This window comes from Bos mutus, chromosome 20 (genome assembly GCF_027580195.1).
Source record: "Bos mutus isolate GX-2022 chromosome 20, NWIPB_WYAK_1.1, whole genome shotgun sequence".
Classification (NCBI taxonomy): domain Eukaryota; kingdom Metazoa; phylum Chordata; class Mammalia; order Artiodactyla; family Bovidae; genus Bos; species Bos mutus.
The window spans coordinates 41,447,626-41,469,852 of record NC_091636.1 but is presented as its reverse complement, the minus strand read 5'-3'; the positions used below and the strand labels follow the sequence as shown (position 1 = coordinate 41,469,852).

Sequence of the window (22,227 nt, the reverse complement as noted above, 5' to 3'; positions counted from 1 at the left end):
AAGCTTCGTGCCTCGATCACCCTGCCAGGCTTTTAGTCACGTGGGTTCCGTGTGGGCCACGGATGCGTCGATCCACTGCATTGTTTGCAGAGGATGTTTGGAGGGTTTTAACCGGCCCCTCTCTTTCCCTTGCAGTTACCTGGCTGAGCAGTGCTGGAATGGCGGCTTCATCTACCTGATCATGCTACGCCGCTTCAAGCACCAAGTCCATTCTCCTTATAACGGCAACAGTAGCAACAGCTCCGAACCAGGAGAGACACCTACCTTGGAGCTGGGGACCGAACAGTGAAGAAGGGGAAGAGAGCAAGAAAGTTTGGGGTCATTGCCAGGCCTTCTACCCACAAAGCCACTGAAGAATCCAAGAGCAGCACTGGCTGTGAGTTGGACCACAACCCTGTGTCTGAGCTGGACAATGGCCTAGACCCTGAACTGGGAAACGGTCATGCTTTTGAGCTAGAAAATGGCCCGGATTTGCTCAAGGAGGTGGCTGGATCCCATCTAGATAGGTCGGAATTGGACAGAGGGACAGAGCCTAGAATTCCAAAGACAGATGCCCCTCTGCCCACGAGCAATGACAAACGCCGCTTCTCAAAATCTGGGAAGACGGACTTCAATCCAGCGACTGCCTGGCACGGGTAAGGTTTGCTTTGATGGTAGAACCTGAATTTTCCATGAAATATTGTTTGCAGTTGTGTTTACAGTTTAGAAGATACACCTGAAATGACCTTGCATTGGATACCGAAAGATTTATTAAGATAAATGATCAGAGGACATGATAATAACAACAACAATATCCAAGTTATTTTATCCCACTTAAATAAAGAGCTAGTCAGTGATCCTAAGTGGAAAATTCAAGCCTTCTGTGGTATAATTCGAGTCATATGAGGCCCAGATACAGTACTTGAACTGTATCATTATTTATCACTGCTGTCAGCAGTGGAATTGCCACTGCAGGGCCAAGAATTCCTGGTGGCTGCTGATAGCATAAATATCCAAGCCTCAGTATTACACAGGAAGGATGTCCAACCTGCAGGGAAGCGTCTGCTTTTATTTTTAACACATCAAAACAAGTGACATTTTTAGGGGATTGTGTTACTATATTGCTAAATTCCAGTGAAGTCTGGAAACTTCCTAGAAATCTCTGAAACTGGTATCCAGCTGTGAGGGTCGGAGCTGGTCTTACCTAAAAGCAAAGCAGGTGTGGTCTATTCTGAATGGTGGTAGACACACATCTAGCCTCAAATGGTCTCCCCCATTATAACCAATACCCTCTTGTAAGTTACCTTCTGTAGGGTCAGCGTGCTCATTCCAAGAACCCTCTTGGCCAGGTGTGCCTCTTGGTTCCTAAACAAAGCAGTAACTAGTGAGATGGTTCCTGATTGGTTTCTTTTCTGACTCAGGAGATGCCCTCTAAGGATGAAAGAGGAAGTTAGAAAGGTGGAAAATGGGCACAGAGGAAGTATCAAGTTCAGCTTTGCAGTCTGGAAAATGGTGCTGTAGGAGTGAATGTAATTTCTAGTAAGGCTAGTGCATGAATATTTCTGCAGCTGTAGCCTATCTGCATAATGAGTTGAGAAGAATCAAAACACCTGTCTTAAGGGACTAGCTGTGTTCCTTCATTTGAAGATCTGGGTGACCTTCATAAAACCTTATACAGAGAAGGTGTATTTGTAGATGAAATGTACAAACCAGAAGAAAAAAAATGTTTCTAATAATGATTTCCTACCAATTTTATGCCCCTCTTCCCCAAAAGGATTAAAAACAATAAAAAGATTATAATATATACCTCTCTCCCAAATTAAGGGCAATAGAAATGTTATAGTATGTTCCTTATCAATGAATACTATATCTTGATATGATTTTTTTCTTCTGATGATCAGATTGTGAATATACAGAAAGCCTAAAGTGAAAAAAGCAAGTTGGGCAATATTGGTTCGGTTTGAAGGTTTAAGGTACCAAAGGTTTAGGGTGGAATCTCATATACAGTCCAAAGAAGTCCTTTGGGCTAGGACAAAGTGGGGATAATGGGATGATTTTCAAAGAAAAAAGTGCCACACCAAACTTTTAAGAGAGTACCATCCTCTGCTCATCCTAATTAAAAGCAGTAACCTAAAGTTGGATTTCTGGATTAGACTCTCTTAAGACTGCACATACCAGAATTCCTTTGCCTGGTTTTTGCACTCAACATCAAATGTTCCAGAAAATACAAATGAAAGGTGAAAAAAAGCAAATCTTCATCTATTGTCTTGGAACCTTTTTTTTTTTTTGAAGCCCCATGCCTATATTAAAAGGAGAAACTTGCCGTCTGGAATTCTTCATAACTGTTCTAAATCTGCAGACTGATTATTGACCTCAGGTTGTACGTTTGGTCTTGAAAAGTCAGAATGGGTCCCACACCTTCTCAGGCATGAATATTTCAGTACCTTTTGCAAGCCCAGAAGTATCTTCATTAGATGCATTTGCCTGGGATTGAAAATATTGACAAGAAGTGGATCTTCACAGCTTTCCTCCTCATCTTGGTGGCACCCAAACTGGGACCAAAAGACCTTAACAGAAGGCTGCTTAGGTTCTTGGGATGGCTAGATGTGTATTTTTATTTCAGGATGAGCCCAAGGTCATGCTAAAATGGAATTTCCAGAAAAACAAAAATTAGCTATTTACCTCTTAAGCCTTTGGGGGAAAATTCCACTCTCTTTGAATAATGGGAGATTAGACATGTCGGCGTTGTTCCGTTTCTGCTTTATTAATGATTTAATATATCTACAGAGACTTAATAAATTACAGACAAGGCTCATGATCATTCAGACCATTTTTATTTGTCAGCTACTTCTTTTTCATAGACTGTTATTTCTTACAGGAAAATAAATCCTCAGACTTTGTTTTTACATTTCTGTTCTCCCTTAATGGACCTATAGGAAATATTTCAACAAATATCTCCTTTTAAAGTATGGCTTGTTTATATAAAATATTAACACAGAATGATACACATGCAAACAGATGAATTTTTAAAAATACACAAGTTGGGCCCATCTTCAAAAGCCCAGGAATCTCTTAGGATATAGATATGCAATTTTAGAAATGAATTCAGACTTCCTTACTCTCTTGTCTAGTAAAGCTCATTACTCACCCAAGGTGACATGTACACTGTGTATTTTTGTAATGCTGCATGGTAAAAATGAATGCAACCAAACTTAGTCACGTAACAATGAAAAAAATTTCAGTCAGGAGAGCTTATTGACAGCTGGCATATGTGTTTATGCATCCGTTTGCAGTCTTAGCCTGGTACCCAGAAATCCACCCTGTACCGTGCCAGACCTCTTTCCTATAAGTGGTTCAGCAGAGACCTCAAAAAGGCTGCCAGAGCTCTAAATCTGCAGAAAGTGTGTGAAACTCAGGAGGAGAGTCAACACTGAGGACATCTCCTGGGTGGTCCCTGATGTTTGCATCTGGCAGAGGCAGCGGGAGAATGGTCCTCTTCTAGGAAGACCCCACAGTCATGGGGTGAACATACATACTTCACATGGTAATGTCTCTAAGTTCACATCTGCCTTCCCTCTCTTCAGAGCCCTCAGCTTTTTACCAGCCATCTTCAGGATGTCTCCGTCTCTATATTTCACATCATGCCTGAAACTGGATGTATGGCTTTCCTGCACCACCACGCCCATTCTAACGTTTCAGGTCTTAGCATCCACAGAGTTGCCTGAGCCAGAAACCTGAGATTCAGCTAGTGACCACTTGCCCTGGGTTGTGCAGAACTTTCCTGGTTTTTCACTGGCAAGTCCATATCCTGGGAAACACCTTCACCCAGCCAGATTGGGACAGTTGGCATTGTGGAGTTAGCTGGAATGTTGCCTTTTCTCAAAGAAGAAAATGGAAACCCACTCCAGTTTCTTGCCTGGGAAATCCCATAGACAGAGGAGCCTGGTGGGCCATCGTCCATAGGGTCACAAGAGTTGGACACGCCTTCACGACAACAACTGCCCTCTCCCTTACACCAAGTCCAGTCAGTCCCTGACCCTGGGCTGCTCCTGCTCCCTTGGGGATGTCCACCCTCTCCACTGCTCTGCGCCCCATCCTGCAGCTTTGGTTCCGGGCCAGGCTGCTGTCGCCTCTCACCTGTGGTCACAGTAGTCTGCACTGCTCCCATTTCCATCCCATCATCAACTGTCCCAGTGCAGTCAGAGGGACTTTTCTAAAGAGCCATCTTACCATGCACACGGCAGCTGAAACCATTTGGTGGTCCACTTGCCTTTGGGGTAACCCCCGAACACCTCAGCTCGACATAGCACATAAGGAAGGCCCTTCATCATCTGATTCTCACTGCTGTCTTTCTCCCTGATTTGGGCTGAATTCGTGTTTTCAAAATGCCACACTCGCTCTTGTCTCTGAGCCTTTGCCACCTCTGCCCCAGTTCAGTGCATTGCACCTGTAGGTGCTCCGTAGATGCTTATAATGAAGGCACAGGAGAGCCCCAAGCCTGAGAGACGGGACACCAATTCCAGCCCTGGTTCTTCCACCCCCAGCTCTGTGGCCTTCAGGCTGCCATGTCCTCTCTCTGAGCTTGTTTTCTTACCTCCAAGCTGAGCTTTTTGGTCTGACGGAGGAATTTCAACTCTGACATTATGATCACATGTTTCTTCATTTCTTACTGATCATTCTAAGTAAGAAGGGATAAGCAAACAATCTCAAAAATAAGTTTTCAGTTGAAGCTAGAGCATTTACTGCAGTGAAATTCTGGTTGGATGATGTGTCTTCTCACATTTGGGGCAAAGATGCTGTTGTAACATTTTATTTTGGGTTCCAGCAGATGAGGTCATTTAAATGCTGCTGTGGCAACTCCCTTTAATATACTACCCCTGTTTTTGGTAAATAAATCCCTCTGTTTGCCTTCGTGGAGAGACGCATGTGTGAGCTCACACAGTAATTGGCGGTTTATAGGAAAGGGTAGCACTCCAACATTAATACAGACGTCCATAGCATCCAATTTTGCGTGGTTTGGCTTTTTCTCAACAGACTGACAAAGTCTCATTGCCCTTTCAGCCAACGTAGAAGGAAGCAAAAGCCCAAGCCATCTGTCTAGACAGGGTCTGCTTCAGAACTCTGTCATCTCTACAACTGGATCTGTGTTCACACTCTGAATACTGGCAAACGTGCAGGTCTCCTATCTTGGCGAACTTCTTAATGTCAGTCTCGATAACTTTGAAGACCCCTAAGATTATGGTAAACATTCTCTGTTTGTTCATTCAGTGACATTTATGCAGTATTGTGATGTGCTAGGCACTTTTCTAGCTGCTGGAAAATCCATTGGTAAATGAGAGACAAGGTTCCTATCTTAAGGCATTTATCACAAATAAGGGGCCACAAGCAATAAACAGATAAAAAAAACCAGAGTGTTAGATGCTGACCACAAGTACAATAAATGAAATAAAAACAGAGTGAAGTAAAAGATGTCCCAGCAGTGACATGGGTGGGGGCCCAATTGATAATGGGTGTCAGCGAAGACCTTATTAAAGAGGCCATGTTTCAGCTGAAGACTGTCAGGAGGAGAGCAGCCCTGCAGAATCTGGGAGCAGAATGTTTCTGGTGAGAAACTAACATCTGAAGGTGCCATAAGACAGGAATGTTAGAATATTCTGGTAGCAGAGACTGCAGCATAGTGAGTGATAGGGAGAGGACTAGGAGGTGATGTGAAAGAGACAAGATTACAAAAGTTCGTGTTTACCATTGCAAAGAGTGTGGACCTTATTCTATATCTAGGGAGCTATCAGAAGGTTTAAGTTAAATGCATCATGATGTTTTTCTTTAAAGTTTATCCTAAATGCGTAATGGAGAATAGTGGCTTGTGAGAGGTAAAACTTATAAATGGAGACCAGATCAGAGACTATGATAACCCAAGCTAAAAATGCTGGTGACTCATGAGGGTGGTAGCAAAGACGAGCCGAGGTAAGATGGATGTGGATCTGCTTTGCGAATAGAGCCTTCGGATCTCACTTATGGTTTAAGTACAGGGAATAGAAGGATGAATCAAAGACAGTCCTTGGGTTTTTGGTTTGCATATCCTCTTGAGCTTGAACCGATGATGTTGCTGTTCCCATTGAGATGGCAAAGCCAGGAAGAGAAGAGACTCTACTGGTGTGTGTAGAAGATACCTAAATGGAATTGTAAGACAGTTGGCAATATACTTGATACTATTGTATTTAAGTTGGCCCGTTGGGTTTTGGCTAGTTCCAGCTTTAGACTAATACACTTTAGAACTGATTTTATTTTTAACTGAACACTGCTTTCATCTGTAGGCAGCTAGATTTAATGCGACAGTTGCACAATTAAGACTGATAGCATCTGCCGCTTCCTGCTTCTGACTTCCTTTGTGTTCCTCGGAACCCCTTCATTAGAAGATCAAGAAATTCCATGGTGAGGAAACGTGCATCATTTTCTTTGAATTCTCCCCTTTTAGTTCCTACTGTCTGTTATGGCAGGGGAATCATCTTATTGGATAAAAGTGAGGAAGGAGATCTGTTTCTGGACTAGTATAATTAGGGGCTTTATTATAGATTGGTCATTTCTGCCCTCTGAAGCTTTTTCAGATTTTTTTGATGTGGACCATTCTCTTTATTTTAAATTTTTAATTAATTTATTGTAATTGCTTTACAATATTGTGTTGGCCTCCACCATAGAACAATGCAAATGAGCCGCAAGTACACATATGTCCCCTCCCTCCTGAACCTCCTCCCCACGCCTCCTCCCCATGCCCCGCCTTCCCCCATCTTGGTTGCCACAGAGCACTAGGTTGAGCTCTCTGTGCCCTGCAGCAGCTTCCCACTGGCTAGCTAGTTTATGCATGATAGTACACATGCGTCTACTCTCTCTACTTGTCCCACCCTCCCCCTCCTCCATGTGGCCAAAGTCTGTTTTTTATGTCTACATCCCTCTTCCCGCCCTGCAAATAGGTTCGTCAGTACCATTTTTCTAGATTCTATATATATGCGTTAATATATGAAATTGGTTTTTCTCTTTCTGACTTTCTTCACTCTGTATAACAGGCTCTAGGTTCATTCACCTCACTAAAGCTGACTCAAATGTGTTCCTTTTTATGACTGAGTAATACTCCATTGTATATATGTACCACAACTTCTTTTTCCATTCATCTGCCAGTGGACATGTGGGTTGCTTCTATGTCCTAGCTGTTGTAAATAGTGCTGCTATTAACATTGGGGTATATGTGTCTTTTTCATTTATGGTTTTCTCAGAGTATATGCCCAGTAGCAGGATTACTGGGTCATATGGTAGTTTTATTCCTAGTTTTTTTAAGGAATCTCCATACTGTTCTCCACAGTGGCTGTATCAATTTGCATTCCCACCAAGAGTGCAAGAAGATTCCTTTTTCTCCACACCCTCTCCAACATTTATTGTTTATAGACTTTTTGATGATGGCCATTCTGACTGGTGTGAACTACTAACTCATTGCAGTTTTGATTTGCATTTCTCTAATAATGAATGATGTTGAGTATCTTTTCTTGTTTTTGTTGGCCATCTGTACGTCTCTTTGGAGAAAAGTCTGTTTAGGTCTTCCTCCCGCTTTTTGACTGGGTTGTTTGTTTTTCTAGTATTGAGCTGCCTGAGCTGCTTATGTGTTTTGGAGATTAAGCCTTTGTCAATTGTTTCATTTGCAATTATTTTTTCCCCATTCTAAGGGTTGTCTTTTCATCTTGTTTATAGTTTCCTTTGCTGTGCAAAAGCTTTTAAGTTTAATTAGGTCCCACTTGTTTATTTTTGTTTTTATTTCCATTGCTCTAAGAGGTGGGTCATAGAGAATCTTGCTGTGATTTATGTCAAGGAGTGTACTGCCTATGTTTTCCTCTATGAGTTTTCTGGCCTTACATTTATGTCTTTAATCCATCTGAGTTCATTTTTGTGTATGGTGTTAGGAGGTGTTCTATTTTCATTCTTTTATATGTAGCTGTTCAGTTTTCCCAGCACCACTTATTGAAGAGGCTATCTTTTCTCCACTGTGTATTCCTGCCCCCTGTGGCCGTGGACCATTCTTAAAATCTTTATTGAATTTGTTACAATACTGCTTCAGTTTTATGCTTTGTTTTTTTGGCCAAGAGGCATGTTGGATCTTAGCTCCCTGACCAGGAATCAAACCCACATCTGCCGCATTGGAAGATGAAACCATGACCACTGGACCTTCAGGGAAGTCCCCCTCTGAAGCCATTTATTTTAGATATGTGGTTTTGTTTTGTTTTTAACTGGTTGTGTGCATCTTGGGCCAGGGGTGTGGAGTGGGTTTGTGGGTGTTCTCCATGAATACTGTCTTTAACTCCTCTGTCAGGGTAAACATTTAGGCCATCCTTTCCCCATGATCATAGTTTTGCATGTTCCTGGTCACGAGTCCTATTTCTAAAAGCATTTAAGAATTAGAACTGTATCCAGTATTGTCACATCCTCTATGAACCATACCTAACGTCTTCTGTTTAGCCAAAGGAGGGTAGGATGGGAGAAAATGATGGTGTAATTAGTTATAGGGATGGATAGGTTTCTACTAATTTGGGCTAAAACTAAAGGGATTTTCTTGTATCTGGGCTCTAATAGTGGTCCCTGTTGTTCTTGGGAAAGAGTTCCACAGCTTTTCTGTACTGGGGAAGAGAGGAACACTGCCCCACATCTTCAGGACACCAGGAACCATGGGATATCTTCCAAGGGGATAAAAAAAGTCAGGCCACCATCTGTGCTCATTTCTTACCTGCTCTGTGAGGCCTAGGGAGGCAGCCACAGGACTGGCCTGTGTGTAAATGCAGGATGCTCAGCTCGCCAAGACAACAGCTAATCAGCACACCCCTGCATGTGTTCTCTTTGGTTCTCCACCTGGCATACAGTCTCATGTACTGGAAGTATTGAAAGTTGCTGTCTCGGGGTAATTCTCAAGGATGGCTTCATGGAAGGAGTGAAGCTGTGAGAGACTCTGAAGGCAGGAAGGCTGTTCCTGAATGGGAAGGAAAGGTGTTCCAGAGGTCAGAGGCAACAAACCAAAACCCAGGGAGTCCAAAGTGAGACGATGGGATGATGTAGGGCTTGTTGACAAGTTCATGAACTACTGTGGTAAGCCAGTGACTTCTGAAGTTACATTTGGCCAGACAGGCTTCATGGACTTGTGGTCAGTGGATGGAGGAGACAGCTGGCATCACCGCGTGTTGCTGGAATTGTGGGGGCCCTGTGAGCAGCCCTGGGCTTGGAAACGAGTAGGACCCAACAAGTCTCTGTCTGTTGATAATTTCCCTAGACATTCCTGTTGCTGCGCATCAGTGACCATTCCACATCTGTTTTTTTTACTGTTGCCTAAAGCTTCATTTTCGTTTCTGACAGTATGCACTTCGGATTTTCTAAATGCCTCACATTTTTTCTCTTTTGCAAACAGCTTGAATGGGCAGGTTGCCTATTTTGGGGGAGATGATTGCTTTGTCTGTATTGGGCCTTAGCAGTTCCATTGGACCTTCGTGGTGAATGGAGAAAGCAGATGGTTTTTACTCTATATATTGAGGAATGCATTGGGACCCCTACCTATATACGTAGAGCTAAAAAGGACTTTGGGATGAGCCTAAAGTCAGACTCCCAGATAAACCACTTTGGAAGCTTTTGCTTTCATTTCTCTGAATAGCCAAGTGTCTGAGGGAACTCCGGTGTTTTGCAGTGGAGTATCTTTGTGTCCTTGGAATGGAATACAGAGTCAAAAGGAGAATGAACCAGGCAGTTCAGAGGACTTAGAGACCTTTTTTTTGTTGTCTAGTCATTCAGTCACATCCAACACTTTTGTGACCCCATAGACTGTAGCCCGCCAGGCTCCTCTGTCTGTGGGATTCTCTAGGCAAGAATACTGGAGTGGGTTGCCATTTCCTTCTCCAGGGGATCTTCCTGACCCAGGGACTGAACCCTCATCTCCTGCAAAGTGTCCTGCATGGCAGGCAGATTCTTTACCACTGAGCCACCAGGGAAGCCCTAGAGACCTCTATTAGTTTTTAAAAATGATTGATTTGGGGAAATTCCTGGCAGTCCAGTGGTTAAGACTCCATGCATCCAGTGCTGGGGGTGTGGGTTCAATCCCTGGTCAGGGAACCAAGACCCCCCACAGCCAAAAAATAAGTGAAATAGAAAGGGTAGATTTTTATAGTTGTTGTAGCATTTTTAAATGTTTTTAAAGAGCGTGTTGACCAATGTATGTTGATAACAAGTACACCAGTGAATTTCCTATTTTGATTTCTCCAAGATCTCATTCACATGTTGTCGGGAAGTTTAAGATTCAATTCAGTGTGACGTTTTTAACATTTATGCGAGTGTAAGTCACATATGGTTACTGATTAACATTTATTATGTATTTTACTAGATGTCAGGAGCATTGCTGCCTGCTTCGTGTCTCATTTAATCCTAACAACCAGACTTGGAAGTTTTACTAATCATCCCTACTTTAAAGGCAGGGATATTGAGGTTTTGAGGCCTCAATTGATTTTCATAAGTACTAAGTGGTTGAGCTTGGCTTAAACTAGTTGATTGGATCAAACTAGAGTCTCCTGGCTCTGTCTTCCTTTCATCTCCCTTTATTAATTAGTAGGTGTAGTAAATAAACGGAACCCAGACACAGCCAGTGTTTACTCACGTAGTGGTATCTGGGTTTCAGGCAGAAGAGCTTTACTTAACAGGATCCTGGTCAGGGAATTCACACATCACCTTTGCCGTGCTTTCCAAAGTCATCTCCACTGGCCCCAGGTGGCTCATTCAATTTAATTAAAATGAAATGAAACATTCAGGGTCTCCGTTGCCAGCAGCCACATTTCAGGCATTCGACAGCCACCTGTGGCTGGCGGCTCTCCTGTTAGATGATGCAGACACAGAACACTCCTGCCGTCATGAGAACTGGATTGGGCAGCACTGACTGCTGCCCGAGACTTTGGTCCAGCCCGTAGAGTTTTCTCATCAGTGGGCCTCTGCAGTGTCGGTCAACAAGCGATGGGACTCGGCCAGACCTCCAGCTGCCCCTCCTGTGAGAATGGTGCGTGTCTGTCCAGATGCTTCACGGTGTGCTCACTTTTTCTTCCAAGGAGGAAGTCGGCCGGATATGGAAGATGGAGCTGCTTAAAGAATCGGATGGGCTGGGAATTCAGGTTAGTGGAGGCCGAGGATCAAAGCGCTCACCTCACGCTATCGTTGTCACCCAAGTGAAGGAAGGCGGTGCCGCTCACAGGTGACTGGATGACTCTCCCCTTTCTCTGCTTCCTGGTCCTCCCCTCCCCTGCCCCTGGGTGCTGGGGGGGTAGTCAAAGGCCTGGTGATTACAGCTTACAAGGAAGGTGCTGGAGCATGGCAGAAAATCAGGCACTAGCAGTTCTAATTAAATACCCTTCTGAGCACAGGAAGTGGCTAATGGGTGGGGCCACTGCACGAAGGAGGGATTAGATTCCTTTCTAATCCATTCATTTTGAGTGTCAAGTGAAAGGTATCCTGAGTCTGAGGATGCTGGTGACACGTGGTTCCTTATCCAGAGCTACCACTTGGTGGAACACCACATCCTTCACATGGTCACTGTGGCTGACGACTCGGGAAAGTGATGGGGTTCAAAAGTGACCACAGTTCACCTGCCACGTCATGGCTGTCAAGATTTGACACACATGTAAACACGTGTGTCTTGGTCATGCAGATGTGGAGGGAGAAAAATCAATGTGAGTTTTCTCCTTGTGACCTGAAAACCATTCACACTCCAAAGCTACTTTTTTAACCTCAACAGTCATCTGAAGTAGGAAGATGGGTGGTGCTTAGGCAGAGGCACGTCAAAGAAGTCCATATTGAGTCAGAGGCAGGTAGCCATCCCCAGATGGAAGGTATGCTCCTACTTTGGGGCTGATTGCTCCTATATACATAGGGCATCTACTATTTGCAAAGCACCATGGGGTGTATTTGTATGTTGGATGCCCATCTGTATAGAATAAGTGGGTAAAGGTGGAATTTCACTGATGAGGGAGGTGATGCTGGTCTGGAATTAGTATTCAGCCCAGGTACCCTGATGCTGAAAGGGAAATGGCAAACCAGAGCAGTAATGGTCTGCCCAAGACCTTGGGGGCTCTCAGAAACATATCTCATTAGGCGAAGTTGAAGGAGCTTGACATATTTGGTCTGAAGAATAGAATACCGAGGAGAGGACCAGTGCACTGATTATCAAGGTTTTCAACGCTCATCGGTCCCATAACTAGAAAATATGATCTGTTAGCCTGAGTAGAGAAGAGATTAACTGCAGGTGTCACTTATTTGGGTGGCAGTAATTACTGAAGGTTTAAGACCTTAGGTAGTTCATATCCAGAAGAGCATCATCACACTTCCCAAAGGATAGCTGCTTTAAAAAATTCTCATCAGAAAGCCATTTCCCCATTTCTCCTAGGTCTTTGGAAAGTTGGCAATTAGGAAATTCCTGTGCCCAGAGCTGAGCTTAAATAGAACTGTTCTTATCCATTTTTCAAGTGAGCCATTTTTTAACGGGTCTCACCGTTTTCTTACACCCCTAGCCTGTATGTGTGTATGTGTCTGGGTGTCTAATTCACATGTGGGGCATTCTAGGTAATAACTGGAGCTGAGACAGATGGGATCAAAGAGGAAAATAAGAGGAACAGAGATGTGGATGGCTTGATGGTGGTGTGGATAAGTAAACCCAAGGACACTGGCCCTGACCACTGTGTTCTCCAGTATTCCTGAATGCCTCTCCTTCAGAGAGCTTGCCCTCATGCCTCCTTGAGCTTTCAGTGTGCTTATTCACCATGGTTTCCCTCTTTCTCTTCTCTTTCCATCCCAAGCATCTACTGTGATACTTAGCATTTCTCTGCTTTAGGGATTTTTGAAGGACAGAAAGCAGAGATTGTCAGCAATCTCTCATGCTTCCTGTCTTCTGTTAAAGCCTAAATTCATAGAAAAGATAATGATACATGCCCTAGAGGACAGAGAGAGAAAATGGTGAGGGAGAGGAGGAGAGGGAAGTTGGTTAATTTATTGAAAGCAAGCAAGGAGGAGAGAGTCTACAGACTAAAGAGAAAAACACTGGGGTGAATCTGTGTGAGAGACAAGCGTGAGTGCCACCCTTGAATCCTGGGTGCTGATGCAAAGCCTCCAGAGGGGGTGGTGGGACCTGGGCTTTGGGACTCTCAACTTCACTCAATTTCCCATCTCATATTTAACAGTGGGGATGAAGAGCCTCTGGCTGCTTTGGGATCATGGGAGACCAGGCCATTGGAGGCTCAGTTGGCACCCACAGAACTGTTGACCTCCTATGACTGACAAGGCCTGCCTGGTGCTCTGTAACCGTCTGTCCCCAAACCTCTGTAGGGCAGGCAGACCCCGTGGTGACTGGACCTCCTTCCAGCCCAGTAGGAAGGAAGCTCCAAGTCCTTCACTTAATTTAAAGGAAACAAAGAGAACACATTTGCATGCCTGTGATGTACACCGGGTCTGTTCCCTGCAACAGCAGTAACTTAGGCAGTTTCTTTGTTCATTTTTCCGTTCATCCACCTGCTTATGGAGCTTGGCGGCAGAGACACAAGGAGGAAGGGGGCAGTTTGAGACTTGACCCTCAAGGCCCCATGACTCTTGGGCACAGGGGTTACAGACACATGCGGTTCAGGGTCTCAGGTGCCACAGAGGAAATCCTGGCAACAGTGTGTCACCTGGGGAGAGAGGGACGGGTGTTAGGGAAGGATTCCTGGTGAGCTGCGGATACCTTTTTCTTCTGGGGCTCAGCTCAGAGACTCAGCTGATGACTCAGTCACAAGGGCAGGATGGCAGGTAGGACTGAGAAAAGAAAGACTTAAGTATCCTAAAGATTTGGGGTCTCGATTCCTCTCCATCATGTCTCCACCTGCATGGGAGGTGTTTCATTGACATTGATGTAGGATATGGTGGTAACTTATGATCGTGCCTATAACTAAGGGACCATCTGAAATCATAAAGCTCCTAGTCTCTGCTAACTGGGCATCTGGACCCTGACAGAAGGATGAGCGGTCCCACCCCAGCCGTCCCCATCTTCCATACTCCTCTGTAGCCCATTTTGGACTGTCCCCTTCTGACAACCCTCCCCAACTCCAGGAAGATGGCCCTTCCCAAGCCTAGAACATCTTGACGAGGGATTTTTTTTTTTTTCCCGTCTCCATTTCCTCAGGGATGGCAGACTATCCTTAGGAGATGAGCTGCTGGTAATCAATGGTCACTTACTAGTCGGGCTCTCCCACGAGGAAGCTGTGGCCATTCTTCGCTCAGCCACTGGAGTGGTTCAGCTGGTGGTGGCCAGCAAGGTAGGTGGATTTGTTTGTTTTGTAAAATATTTTGAATGGCAGTGGTAGATTTGGTTGTGAGCCCTCCGCATGAACCCCCTCACCCCTGCCCCCTAACACATGCGTACTCCCCTTTGCTTGGGCCAGGCAAATAGCCATGATTCTGCAGTGCAAGCCCACAAGGGGCCCTGAGCTTAAGGGCATTTAATCATCTTGCCATCCTTTAAGAGTCTTTATAGGTATATCTGGGCTTCTCTGGTAGCTCAGCTGGTAAAGAATCCGCCTGCAAAGCGGGAGACCAGGGTTCGATCCCTGGGTTGGGAAGATCCCCTGGAGAAGGGAGCAGCTACCCACTCCAGCATTCTGGCCTGGAGAATTCCATGGACTAGGATGCAAAGAGTTGGACATGACTGAGAGACTTTCACGATAGGTTTATCTAGGAGATTAAAAAGCAACAAAAGGACTAAGGAAAAGGGATGAATGGGAGAAAAGCCAGGATAGAGAGAGTAGCACCTGGCCCAAGGGGAAACCAAGGAGGAGATGTGGAAGCAGGGGCGGGAGGGAGGTGACGCGCCTCTGGAGATGCACACCTTCTCGGACCTGCAGGAAGGAGGTTGGGACGGCATGGGCAGGCTGCAGGCCCGGGCTCTGATCCCCAGCAGCACACAGCCTCGGTGCTGGAGGAAGCCTTGTGAACCTTGCTTGTCCGGCTACGCCCCCTCCCATCCTCCTCAATTTTACAAATGACCCGGCGAGACAGAGCTTCCGAGGGGGCCTTGATGCAGCTGGCAGTGCCGGGACCCTGACTCTTGCTGTGACGCCCAGTCTGGCCATGCCCTCTGTCTGGATGCCAGCTCTTCTTCACTAGGCCTCAGGCTGGGGCTCCTTTCACCCCCACCCACCAGAGCATGTGAAACTAGTGCTGAGATATGGGACCCCCATCTCTCTCCAGGGTCTCGCCAGCCTTAGAACGCTGCAGAGAGGCAGTGGGATACCGCGGCTGCGGGACCAGGGGAGGAACAAGGGCTGTCTGGGTTCTGCTCCATTGTCTGATGAGATAGTGACATCCATGAGCCCAGGGGAGAGCCCTCAGGACTTGGGGGCTAGTGCAGTGGAGCCACGGGGCTTCTTTCCAGTTCATCCTGGATCCAACGCAGGGGAGCACTGGTGTGAGCCACCCCGTCCTTAACCCTTCCCAGCAATAGCTCTCACCAGGATGGCTGATTTCCCCCAGTTATCCTTGATGTTACTTTTGAACCCTGCATCCACAGGTTTTTATTTATTTTCCTTCTTAGATTTTGTGTGCTCAATCACGTCTGACTCTGCAACCCCATGGACTGTAGCCTGCCACGCTCCCCTGTCCATGAGATTTCTCAGGCAAGAATACTGAAGTGGGTTGCCGTTACCTCCTCAGGGGATCTTTCCAACTGTGTCTCTTGTGTCTCCTGCATTGGCAGGCAGATTCTTTACCACTAGCACCTCCTAGGTTTAATAAATAGGTGAGTATTTTGAGTCATCTGAAAAATCTACTTTCCCCCTTTATGCTTCGCTGGTGGCTCAACTGGTAAAGAATCCACCTGCAATGCAGGAGACCTGGGTTTGATTCCTGGGTTAGGAAGATCCCCTGGAGAGGGGAACAGCTACCCACTCCAGTATTCTAGCTGGAGAATTCCATGAACTGTATAGTCCATGGAGTCCCAAAGAGTCAGACACGACTGAGCAACTTTCACTTTCTCCTTTATACCATGTACCCCAAATCCTGCTTCCAACCAGAATTCAGAGCTTGGCAAAGACTTGGCAGGAAGAGCTGATGCTGAAGCCCTGGAGGCAGGAATTGAGACCTTCTCCATTCATACACCCCATCTTCACCTCCCAGAGGTGCCGTGGGCATCCTCTTCCTAGGGGTGGGGCAGGAGCAAAGCCAGGGATGCTCTCGGTCAGCCTGGTGGATCCCACAAGGAGGGAAAGGCTGAAACAAATTCCCCATTTGACCAGATGTGGTGGGAATTTGAAAAGCCTTATTGGTTCTTACATACACACACCCCACCTCCCCAAGCTTGCACCTTAACCCTGCAGGGGTCTCTGCACAGGCATTAAAGCATGTCCACCAGACCTTTATTTCTGGACTGACTTCTTTCTCCTACTAGTTTGGAAAGTGGGAAAGAAATCTCTTCTATGCCAGTCATTATACATAAACGACACAAAGAAAATACAAAAAACGACCCCTCGTGGGTAAAACCTAGTGATTAAGGGGCACATGTGAGATTTTTGAAAACAGACATCACTCATCAACTTAAAGGAAGAAAGACACTAACGTACTGGCTACCACTGGGCGCCAGGCGCTTTATACCTACTGTCTCATTTAATTCTTAAAGTGAATCCCGTGAGAGAGCCATTAGTTCTTCTTATTCAGAAGATGAGATTAAAATCTAAGCGATCAGTTCATCTGTCCAGAGGTCATGCAGGTGGTGGGTGGCAGAAGCAGCTTTCATCCTGGGTCCGCTGGCCGTCAGAGCTTCATGCTACCCCTCAGTCACGTAAGATATAAAGGAATCCAGAGCCCGTGGTGTTAGAACAAGGTCATGTGTTCCTGCCAGAGGCTGTGACACTTTGGGATGCTTGCTGAGGTCTTCGTAGGGCTGAGCAGTGTCCAGAGCTGAGAAACAGGCGTCCATTCTGGTTTTCAGTCTGTTGGCTCTTGGCCATCTGTCCAGAGCTACGGCCCTAAGGCTGACCAGCCCTCAGAGCTTTCTCCTCCTTCCCATTTGCTTCGCCTACAACTAAGCCAAATACGCTACTGCAGCAGCTGCCAGCTGTTTGCTCCTTAACTTACTCTGCTCCGTCCAAGGTGCTCATCCATGGAGAAGAAGCACCTGATTGTTAGGCACTGCTTGACTTCTGTTCCTCTTCTTTATCCCAAAGAACAAGTCATCTACAGACTTCAGTTCTGCCTTTACATTCAAAGAGAAAAGAATAAAAAACTTTTGACTTGTCACATATAAGGAATAATAAAAAAATCTAAATTATTGTTGCAGATAAGCATCACCTCGTGACAAAACTTAACCGGCATTGTTTTAGAAATATCACTGTTACTGTCTTCTGGAAGGGATGTCTCGTGTTTCCGCACCGTATGTCATTTGTGTATGAGAGGAGCTTAGAAAGTTTTTGCTGAATGAATAAACTCGGAATGCCCTAGTTCATCTTAATATTCCTGGAAGTACATGCATAGCAACACGGATTTCTCTTATGCACTTCTCTTTTTTGTTTCACTCTTGGTTTTTATTTACAAGAAATATGTATTCATTGTATCTAATGTAGAAAACCCAGAAAAAAAAGGATAGAGAAGAAAAACATGATAAAATGTCTAATATCGCCCATGGTACCATCCACTAACTGGTGTTTCCTTCCAGACAGGAACACGTTTCCTTTTAAATTGAATCAAACACAAGGAGACTGACTGTACCTGGAGACAGTCCCACCAGGATTCGGGCAGCACAGCCCTTTAAAAGCTGTGTGTCTTGAGCAAGTTGCTGCTTCTTTCAAAATCTCACTTGTGCGGTGAGAATCAATAACTGCTTCATGGGATATTAGGAAGATCAAATGAAGGATAAAGATCTCTAAACAATGTAGTTGGTCACAGTGAGCACTTGCAGAAATGTGTCTTTATGGTTTTCATATTGTATCCAGGTTATTGTTACATCTGTTATTAATATGGTTCTTACATATTATTTTTAACCTGCTTTTTCACTAAGTAACCCGCTAAAAAATGGCAACCCACTCCAGTGTTCTTGCCTGGAGAATCCCAGGGACAGGGGAGCCTGGTGGGCTGCTGTCTATGGGGTCGTACAGAGTCGGACACAACTGAAGCAACTTAGCAACAGCAACCCGCCAAAAGAGCTCTTTCCATATCAGGAAATGTATTTCTGGATCAGCATTTTTAATGACAGTGGCGTATTCTATCTTGTGGCTGTTGTGAAATTTACTCAGCAGTTGGAACTTTCACTCTTTTAAGCTTTCTGCTATTAATAGTTGAGCAGAATTGACATCACAGAAGAGGATTCAGCTCACTTTGTCGCAAATAACTCTTTTTCCTTTCCTTGGGCAAGGTCTGAAAGTATGGTAGTCACAAATTACTGATCTAAGATGAGTGAGGTTCAGGTACCTTGCAGGAGTGGAATCCACGTCGAACTAGGAGCAAACATCAATCTCACCAGGTGCCAGCTCACTGGTAGTTTGTAAGTCCCTTTTATAAGCTGGGTATTCTTTGTTGTTCTATTTTCCATCATCCCCCAAGGAATATGATGATCAAAACTTTGCACATGTTTCCTTCCTGGTAGAAATTGCTGGTGTGGCAACAAGAGGAGAGGGCGTGTTACTCTTTCATTCTGGCCTCAGATCAGCCCTGTAGCCCTGGTCCCTGGCCTCACGTGCCATGTCCTTCCCCAGGAGAGCTCTCAGCGCCCGTGCGTGCCTCATTTGTCCTTGAGATTGTCACCCGGCCTCATGGATCTCGCCTGCACCGCACACCCATTCTGACTTTATCTGTGTCTAGGAAGGAAGGGCTCTGTTAATGAAGCCCCCTTTGGAGTCTAATCTTAATAGAATGCGATTCCATGGGTTTCTGTTGTCCTTTAAAAGTTGTTCAAGGACTGCTTTCATGGCAGACATTATCGGTCTCTACTCTCATTGCGATTCAGTAAATGATCTAATCTTTCTAACCAACAGGGGCTTGTGAGATGAGCAGTGAGCGAGAGGAGAATATAGTGGATGTTTGAGCTCTGAGCTCGACCTAGAGACACAGCGCTGAGTAGACATGGTTTGGGGAACTCTCAGACAAAAAGCGAGATAGACGAATAAGTTATATACCCACAGTGAGGCAGTAAACGTAGAGGACATGAGAGGAGAAATGTGGGACTCCAGGAAGGCTTGCCAGAGAGGATGCTCAAGCTTTGCCTCAAGAGGTCTTAGTCTTGAGAAGAAGAGTGGTCTAGGCAGGGGAGCTGCTGGTGAAAGAGGAAGCATGGCTGGGAGAGCCTGGCGTGTTTGAAAGTCAGGGTGGCTTGAATGGAAGGGAGGCTTAGAGGGGAGAATGGAGGCAGGTGAGTTTGGAGAGCTGGGCAGAGGCCAAATCTCTGATGTTGGCCTGCCAATGAGGGAGTTTAAATTACATCCTGAAAGTAAGACGGCGGTGGGGGGGTGGGATGGGGGGGAATCGAAGGATCTTAAGTTCAGGGAGCTTAGATTACTCATAGAAACATTCACCTAAGAAACACTGATTCATCAAGGGAAAAAAAAACTCAAGGTTTAAATTGGATCTGTACCCCGGACATGTGCATTCGCCTCGCACACCTGGAAATGTGAACATATACTCCATGTAGTCGTTGGACTGGGAACACGTGGCCACCCACGGTTGACTCCACTATGTTTCCTTGACCTTGATATCGCAGGGTAATTCACAGGCGTCTCATTGTTTCCCCAGGAGAACTCTGCCGAGGACCTCCTGAGGCTGACATCTAAGAGTCTGCCTGACCTGACCAGCTCCACAGAGGACGTGTCCTCTTGGACCGACAACGAAGACCAGGAGCCAGACGAGGACGAAGGCACCGGCTCATCTTCCATCCAGAGAGCAGTAAGTGCGCCTGTGCTCTGCCGGGATGCTCTGCTGGGATGATGTTCTGCCAAAGACTTGGGTACCAGGGCCAGAGATAAAAGCTTGAGATAGACATTATGGTCCAGACCAGGATGGGAGAGAACCACAGTGCATCTTTTTATTTATTTATTTTTTTTTGTTAGAATCATCCAGAAAAATCTATGAAGGTAATACTTCACGTTTAAGAAAAAACAATTGGCACCATACCCCTGGACATAAGAGAGCAATTGGTACTGAGTTCAGTGCATGTATCAACTTCTAGGGTGTCTAATAATATGCCAAGGATTTTATTGCTATTTCTTGATACAGTATTTGAAAATTATTGCTTGTGAAGTTGAGCTTAGATGGAGAGATGTCTGGTTGCAAGTGGAATGTTAAAGTAACACAGCACCCATTCAGGCGAACTTGCATGGATGTATCTCCCAGTTTTAATGAAATGAGGACTTTGCGCTTGGCTCGTGGCTCTTCCTCACACAGCCTGTGGCCCTTCATGCCCTCGTGTGCTGCCCCCCGCCCCCGCCATGTGGTCTGGCAGAGTCGGGAGGGCTGTGGTTAACTGTGGTTGCAGCGCAGCTCTGTGGTCTCCTCTTCGTTTCCCACATCTTACAGATAGCCCATATTTAGTATAAAACCTTGTTAGCTGTCGTTCCCATCCATCCAGGCCTGGGGAGGGTCCCTTCTTTCTGCCATTTGGATCTCTTACTCCTTCCCAGTAGCACTGAGCCTTGGCAGCATGATAAGCATTGGGAAGTTAGTCCTGTCTGTAATTAGGCCTTAGAAGACAGCAACACAAAATGTATCTCTTCTCCCATTTATATAATTGTTGTTGCTTAGTAACTCAGTTGTGTCTGACTCTTTGCGACCCCATGAACTACAGAATACCAGGTTTCCCTGTCCTTCGCCATCTCCTGGAGTTTGCTCAGACTCATGTCCATCGGGCTTCCCTGGTGGCTCAGCTGATAAAGAGTCTGCTTGCAGTGCGGGAGACCTGGGTTCGATCCCTGAGTTGGGGAAATCCCCCAGAGAAGGGAATGGCCACCCACTCCAGTATTCTAGTATTCTGGCCTAGAGAATCCCATGGAATATACAGTCGCCAAGGGTCGGACACGACTGAGCAACTTTCACTTCACTTCATGTCCATTGAGTCAGTGATGCCATTCAACCATCTCATCCTCTGTTGTCCCCTTCTTCTCCTGCCTCCTGTCTTTCCCAGCATCAGAGTCTTTTCCAATGAGTTGGCTCTTTACATCAGGTGGCCAAAGTATTGGAGCTTCAGTTTATCATCAGTCCTTCCAATCAATATTCACAATTGATTTCCTTTAGGATTGACTGGTTTGATCTCCTTGCAGTCCAAGGGACTCTCAAGAGTCTTCTCCAGCACCATAGTTTGAAAGCATCAGTTCTTCAGCACTCAGCCTTTTTTATGGTTCAACTCTCACATCTATACAACTATTTATATTATAATACGATAATTTAAGAAAGAAAAAGTTACTTTTTCCTTTTCTTTTTTATCACTAGAGTTCCAGGGCCACTAAACTATGGTTGTGCAGATTGTGGACTGCACAAAGGTACCACATCTAAAGGAGCACCACTTACATCATAAATACCATAGGCTTTTGTGTTTATGAGGACAGTTTTCTGGAAGATGGCAGTAAATTTTGTTCTAACAAAATCAGTACATTAAGACAACTTTCCAGTAAACAAAGGAAAACATCTTGAAGAAGGTGTGTGTTGCGGGGGTGTGTGTGTGTGTGTGTTTAGTCAGTCACTCAATCATGTCCATCTCTTTGTGACCCCATGGACTGTAGCCTGCCAGGCTCCCCTGTCCATGGGATTCTCCAGGCAAGAATACTGGAGTGGATTGCCATTTCCTTCTCTTCTCCCTGACCCAGGGATCAAACCTATATGTCTTACGTCTCATGCGTTGGCAGGTAGATTTCTTTACCGCTTACACCTGGGAAACCCTCCAGAATATATCCTATCTATAATAAATCTCTTAGCTCTCATACCAGGACCATGTGGCTTTCCCGTGAACTACTTGTCACATTTAGATTTGTGCTTATTTGATTAAAATCTGTTTCTCCCATCTAACTGTGAACTCCATGCGATGTGGGAACATGATGTCTGGTTTGGGTTCCCAGTGAATCCCTTGAATTTAGCCAGTACATCTGGTGCTGGGTTATAAATAACTTAATACATTTAAAAACAAACAACAGGACAAGCATTCATTTAAAACTAATGAAAAAATGACAACAAAATCTAACTAGGTTTATCCACCAC

At 45.3% G+C, this 22,227-nt stretch overlaps 1 protein-coding gene across 1 annotated transcript in view; it reads left to right on the top strand.

Moving 5' to 3' along the window:
- PDZD2 (PDZ domain containing 2) overlaps positions 1-22,227 on the top strand; it is a 412,595-nt gene that overhangs the window by 310,291 nt on the left and 80,077 nt on the right. The window contains 6 exon segments of the mRNA XM_070357681.1: positions 136-269; positions 272-610; positions 613-635; positions 11,091-11,233; positions 14,186-14,318; positions 19,777-19,926. Of these exon segments, the coding sequence (XP_070213782.1) occupies positions 136-269; positions 272-610; positions 613-635; positions 11,091-11,233; positions 14,186-14,318; positions 19,777-19,926 (922 nt within the window).